The sequence below is a fragment of the Notothenia coriiceps genome, unplaced genomic scaffold (assembly GCF_000735185.1).
Source record: "Notothenia coriiceps isolate Sejong01 unplaced genomic scaffold, NC01 NC01_scaffold00026424, whole genome shotgun sequence".
Lineage (NCBI taxonomy): Eukaryota > Metazoa > Chordata > Actinopteri > Perciformes > Nototheniidae > Notothenia > Notothenia coriiceps.
In genome coordinates, this window is record NW_011359125.1 from 2,503,010 (window position 1) to 2,510,076 (window position 7,067).

General features: G+C 41.5%; 1 protein-coding gene across 1 annotated transcript in view; it reads right to left on the reverse strand.

Annotated features, from left to right (window-relative positions):
* Positions 1-4,009, reverse strand: part of LOC104957148 (EGF-like repeat and discoidin I-like domain-containing protein 3) — a 23,433-nt gene extending 19,424 nt beyond the window's left edge. Inside the window, exons 1-2 of the mRNA XM_010784761.1 lie at positions 3,999-4,009; positions 3,706-3,899 (exon numbers count right to left, since the gene is read on the reverse strand). Coding sequence (XP_010783063.1) covers positions 3,706-3,899; positions 3,999-4,009 — 205 coding nt within the window. The remainder of the gene's footprint in view (positions 1-3,705; positions 3,900-3,998) is intronic.
* Positions 4,010-7,067: the final 3,058 nt, after the last annotated feature.

The following is a 7,067-nucleotide window of genomic DNA, read 5'->3' on the forward strand; positions in this document are numbered from 1 at the left end:
TTCCACACACACACACACACACACACACACACACACACACACACACACACACAGGTGAGCTTTCTGTAATCTGCAAGTACTACTCCACAGAATCTGCCATCTGCTGCTTAAGAAAAAACAAAACAAAACCAAGGCACTAAAAATACACACGGCTGCGTCATGCACACACGACCAAACAACAAGCTTTCCGCTGATGTACTGTAACAGAAACAGAGCCTGGAGTACATGTCACAACAACTGTCTAAACTAAATTGAGTTGCACCTTTAAATATATATATCCACTCACTAGGGCACTAAGTGGCTCTGTCTGATAGCATGATCCCAAACTTTGAAACTGTCTTGCTGCGGGATTCAAGTACCTCCGAAGTTGTCCTTGGCTCGATATTTAATGTCGCAAGACAGCGTGTAAAATATTCAACATAGCAGATTGGAAAGTGGGGCCAAGCCACTAATAAGCTGGCCCAAATTAGAAGACAGTCCATATTGCAATGAAACATTGATCACGGAAGCTATTCATATTTGAAATCGAGGAAACAGAGTCTGTCCTGTCCTGAGGGATTTGGTAGGAAAAGTAATGATAAAGTCATCAGTGCTGAGGAAGACAGCAGCCTGAAGGGAACAAAGACCCGACCGGGCAGATGGTATTTCTCTCACACATTCAAACTTACTGACACACAGAACATTAAGCTTGGGCTGCCTCTAACTATTATTTCTCCTTCTGATTATCTTTTGATGAACTCATTAATAGTTGTGTCTATTATAAATCATTTGTTAATGCACATTATAATCATCCAGAGCCCAGCAGGACATCTCCAGATGCATTTGATTTTCCTCACATTTCAGAACGTGGATAAACTTTGCCTTTTTGCTTGAGAAATGTCAGTATTCTTTATTAGATTTGTTCTCTTCTTCGTTGTAGTTGGTCGATTACCAAAATAGTTGGCGCTTATAATTCTGTTAACAGACTGATCAATCATTCTAATATAATAACAATTATCTATAATAAATACAACATAAAAGTCCCACTGCACGATTTGACTGAGGATTAAAAAAATCGTTCCCGTCAGCAGGAGATTTCATTCCTGTTTAATTAAGAGCAGTAACTGCCTGATACGTCATCAAACGCTATCTTACACCCACAGGTCAATTGCAGCAATTTCAACAGAAAGGTGATTATATGCAACCGCCTACATTCACAAATGATACACATACACACACACACACACACACACACACACTCATGGCACGCCATTGGTCCAGGTGCTGTCTCAGCCCAGACAGAGAACCATTTCCACTTTTCTCCATTCAGCAGCAAAAAGGACTAAACCTGCTGAATGTAGCCTAATCAGGTAAAACACCACGGGGGAAACCTCCCCTCAGCTCTTATCCTGCCTTGTAAACATTTTGCACGACCCAGCAGCCCAAAGTCCCCCCCCTCAGCTCTCTGACAGCGTGGAAAGGTCTGAGCGAGTGCTGTTGTGGGCGGAGGTTCGTTGGCATGCCAGTGTTGGCGAATTTATCCAGGAAAAGTGACTCAACGTTTGGACCAGTTTAACCACACCTATTCCCTAAGGCTGTCCTGAGCCTCGGGTACAAACATGTTGGCATTTGTTCCGTTGTCATCAGGCAGCATTCCGTTTCGATTTCTATTCAAACAAAATGTTTTGTTTTTTTAAAGGGTATCAAACATTTATGTATGTGATTCACCAGGGAGGGTTTACACGCAGGTCTACAGTGTTTCCCACATAATTTGATTCTATTTGTGGGGGCATCCTGTGGGGTTTATTCTCCCAGAAATATAATTTACAATTTAGGCATTTAGCAGACGCCTTATTCCAAAGTGACTTACAATGACCAATTACAGGGACATTCTGCCTGGAGTAACTGAGGGCTAAGTGCCTTACTCAAGGGCACACTAGTAGTGGTGTTCCAGGCGGGATTTGAACTCGCAACCTTCCGATCATCAGCCCACCTCACTTCTTTTTTATGAGATCCATTTGCGATGGCCTGCCGCAAATAAATCAATGTATGGGAAACACTGGAGGGAGGTTGCAGGACAAGCAATGGAAATAAACTCAGAATCTAAGTTGAGCTGGAGTCGTTTTGGATATCTGTTAGGGATGTCCCGATCACCTTTTTTTGCTCCCGATCCGATTCCGATCATTTGATTTTGACAATTTGCCGATACCGATCTTTCCCGATCCGATCTTTATGCAATGCATTAAAAAGAAAAAAAAAAAAAAAAGCATTCAAGTTGTCCCTTAAGGTTATTTTTTTTATTTAAATTGGATATTCTATCCAACATGGATATAGCTTCTTTTTTTCACAGCAGCATTGGATCAGTTCAGTTTTGCAGCATTGGATCTAAACAAAATAAAGCTTATCAGTACTCGTTAGCTTACTGCTACGATTAGACACTGCGCCCTGCCCACTCTGTTGCCAGATTTGAGAGAAATAAGCAACCAGGTCTATGAAAACAAGCCCCAAAGAAGCAACACATACATGATGTTGTGTAATTTGAAACCAAAACTAAGGCCTCAGGATGACTTTAAGACTTGAACATGGTCATTTTTGTTTTGTAATATTGAATAAAAATATTTTTTTATTCAATATTACAAAACAAAAATGACCATGTTCAAGTCTTAAAGTCATCCTGAGGCCTTAGTTTTGGTTTCAAATTACACAACATCATGTATGTGNGAGGGAGGGTTGGGTTTGTTTTATTTTGTTTTTATTTTTATTTCTGTTTGTCTGTATTATTGTTATTATTTTTAGCTAACATATGTATTCCCTATTCTGCATTTTGTATATTTTGTAAGTAATTGCTGTTATCTAATTGTTGTGCTTTTGATTGTACATGTTGTGAATTAATTTCAATACAAATGTGATCAAAACAAATGTATTTTAAGCTTATTTAATTACATTAGGAAGTAAAGACTGTATCAAGGACCATCCCTGCTAATGGCTTGTAAGGACGATGTTGAATCTCCCAACTTTAAGCTGCAGGCCACTTTCTCTATAGGGATAAAACGGTTTTGCACTCAGTTTCACACGCATGTAGCTTTGCTCATGCATCCGTCTTCTCCATGCTCCTCTTCTTCCTTTACCCTCCTGACATGACTCCATCATGCAACGCTGCTGAACTCATTTACACTTCACAGGCTTCCTCCCATGGAGCGCTTTAAGCTGGGATGGCGTGACTCTGTGTATCCTGTGATAGAGTTTTAATCTCAAGTTTAAGAGTGGTCGGTTCAGTCTAATCCAAAAATGTATATTTCCACATGTAGCAATAAGTGTTAGATCTTGTCACTGGTCAACGGATTGAGCTTGAATCTCAGGATCCATGTATCTGTGATCCTCTCCAGAATGGAAGTAGTCATCACATACAGAGCATCAACTAGTTCCTGAACAGTGTCCTTCACATGCTGATATCCAAGAGAGGGAGTTCCACAGTCACAAGATGGAGGAATAGAAAGCAGTATTCAATGTTTACTTCAGATTAGCTCCACGTCAGAAATGATCATGCTTGTCATATGTCTCTCTCCATAGAGGCTGAATCATCATGTTAATCACATAGCTATCATATGCCTCAAACAGTCCTGATGCTCTTCTAGGTAATCACACATCCTGTCATGTTACAGCTACAGTTGGGATACCTTTGTTATCATGTGTACATTGGAAGAGTACATTCAGTATTTTCCTAACACTTTGTATGAATATTGAGCCATGTGTTGCTGCTCTTCAGATATCCCGTCATCTTAGAGCACTTTTCTCTGCGGCCCGGCTCAGGAGGAGCAGGGAAATACTGCGGGGGAGACGGGGTGGTGAGGAAACTTCTGTTCAGGAACCAGGTGGTGCTGTCGGTGCTGACGGAGAGGAGGTCCACCCGACCGTACGGCCTGCAGGGTAACCTCCGAATCAGAATACCTTTATTCGTCCCATAGAGGGGACATTTACATTGTTACAGCAGAAAAGAGCCAAAGACAGCTTAATGTTACCTCAGAAGCATGCGTAAACAAATATTAAAGATACAAAAATTATAATAAAAATTACACAACAAAATACACATCCTGTAACAACCTCTGACCCTTTCAACTTGAACCAGCAGACATTTTATAAACCGCAATAAACCGTATTTAATTTGTTGTCTTAATTGACATTATTTTATTTAATATTCTGTACTTGTACATATCCTATTCTATTTACATGTATATAGACTTGTATCTTTTTTTAAATTATTATTTATTCTACTATTTCAACAATTAGACAGTTTATACATCTAAAAAACAAACACAATGTGTAGAAGTGGGAGGGCAGAAAGCAGTCTGTACAGAGGTAGCCCTCCCGCTAGTCATCCTGTTGCAGAATAAAGTAAATAAAAGATAATTAAATACTCACACAGATAAACTAAATTCTATATATACATACACATACATATGTACACATATACATACATACATACACCCATTTATCCATCCATCCATCCATCCATCTTCTCCCGCTTATCCGTGGTCGGGTCGCGGAGGTAGCAGTTCCAGCAGAGAGCCCCAAACTTTCTTTTCCCTGGCCACATCAACCAGCTCTGACTGGGGGATCCCAAGGCGCTCCCAGGCCAGCGAAGAGATATAATCCCTCCACCTGGTCCTAGGTCTACCCCTTGGTCTCTTCCCAGCTGGACGTGCCTGGAACACCTCCCTAGGGAGGCGCCCAGGTGGCATCCTAACTAGGTGCCCTAACCACCTCAACTGGCTCCTTTCGACGCGAAGGAGGAGCGGTTCAACTCCAAGTCCCTCCCGGATGACTGAACTTCTCACCTTATCCCTAAGGGAGACACCAGCCACCCTGCGGAGAAAACCCATCTCGGCCGCTTGGTTAACGAACAAGTACCATTAGAGTGCATACCACAGAAACAGAGAAACCCACTCAAAACGAGGGTGCGAACGGACACTTCACCTGAGCAGCAAACACTCAGAAAAAAAGATAGAACCGACTTAAAATCAATGCAGGTGTAAGAAAAAACTTCGTAGGGTGTAAAATTACTTGTTTTGGAAACACTCACAGTCGGCCGAGGACAGCGGAACGGAAGGCTAGAGTGTAATCTTTCCTTTGAATTAATTTTTCTATAGTGTTTTCCGACAGCCCGTTGAGCGAAAAGTTAATGGTAAAGAAAACAATCAAATTTCGAGAGTTAGTCGTTTCATAGGGCTGCCGGCGTGTGTGAGCGACTTTGCGCAGTCGCATAGACGACAAAAAGGACGGGCTACCAAGTTACTGGCCTCTAAACGGCCCCGACTTGGAGTCCGACGCAGCAGTTATGGATTTAGTAGTTTTATAGTGAACTACTGACGCGTCCGCAACTCTTCGAGGCTCACATAATGACGGCAAAGTAGCACAAACTTTACAATTTCCAGCTCCGACACGGTCACATGTAAAATTTTAATTTAATGGTTGTTGACAAAGAAATTCCTAATTGTTGTACTCTTTTACGAATGGTCTTCACCTTCGTTCCGTGTGTGTCATAATGGTGTCGCGGTCATGTGGATGTCGTCGTTGCCCTTGGTATAATTCACGTTCTCTACTATGTTACTCTCACGATAACCTAACAAGGGTGAGAGTATCAAAATTTTCCAGTTGAGTTCTTACTAACTCTTTCTGTTTGGTCTAGCACGGTTAGTGGGCGATTTACGTAAAATTGTGTCCTCATAGAGGAGAACATGAAATACAACACGTAGAGAACAAAGTAGAGAACGTGAATTATCAGCAGACGGACGACGATCACTGACGGTACACCATTTATGACACACACGACGAGAACGAGAAAACGGTATAGTACATAAAATAAGAAACGGATACAAACTACTGCTTTCTCTCGACCTAGGTCTTCCCGTTTCGAAGAGACAGATGCGGCGGTAAAGGGAGGACGGGAAGTGAGTAACCAGTACTTTCCATACCCAGTACTGGGTTTCTTGGCTCCTAGCANGAAGCCTGTGAAGTGTAAATGAGTTCAGCAGCGTTGCATGATGGAGTCATGTCAGGAGGGTAAAGGAAGAAGAGGAGCATGGAGAAGACGGATGCATGAGCAAAGCTACATGCGTGTGAAACTGAGTGCAAAACCGTTTTATCCCTATAGAGAAAGTGGCCTGCAGCTTAAAGTTGGGAGATTCAACATCGTCTTTACAAGCCATTAGCAGGGATGCAGCTTACAAAATAAACCTATTCTCCTTGATGGTCTGTCTCTGCAGACCATTTACATGCACTAAAACCTATAGAACACACTACAGGAGAGGGGAACTCCAAAAAAGCAGAATAGGGCCCCTTTAAACGTTCCGTGCTTCAAAAGGGAGATTTCTGTCAGGAAGAAATACAGTCTTTACTTCCTAATGTAATTAAATAAGCTTAAAATACATTTGTTGTGATCACATTTGTATTGAGATTAATTCACAACATGTACAACCAAAAGCACAACAATTAGATAACAGCTATTACTTTCAAAATATACAAAATGCAGAATAGGGAATACATATGTTAGCTAAAAATAATAACAATAATACAGACACACACACACACACACACACACACACACACACACACACACACACACACACACACACACACACACACACACACACCACCAGCGCTATCAGACAGGAGTGTATACCCCTAAGATACATTTGTATTTGTTCGACGGAACAAATACAAATGTATCTTAGGGGTATACACTCCTGTCTGATAGCGCTGGTGGTGTGTGTGTGTGTGTGTGTGTGTGTGTGTGTGTGTGTGTGTGTGTNATTTTTATTTTTTAATCATCTCGCGACCCCCACTTTGGGAACCCCTGTCCTAAAGGGCAGCAGCTAAACCCATGTGACACAGATATAGGAAATGTACTCTCAGTGTGTCGCCTCCTCTTTAACTGGTCTATGGTAGTAGCAGTATTAGCAACAGAAACAGCAGTTAGTAGGAATAGTAATACAGAAATAGATCCAGTGCTAAGTGAAGGCACAACAGTGGTAAAAGTAGTAGAAGTATATTAGCAGTATATCAAAGTACACCTATTAATCATTGTGTTT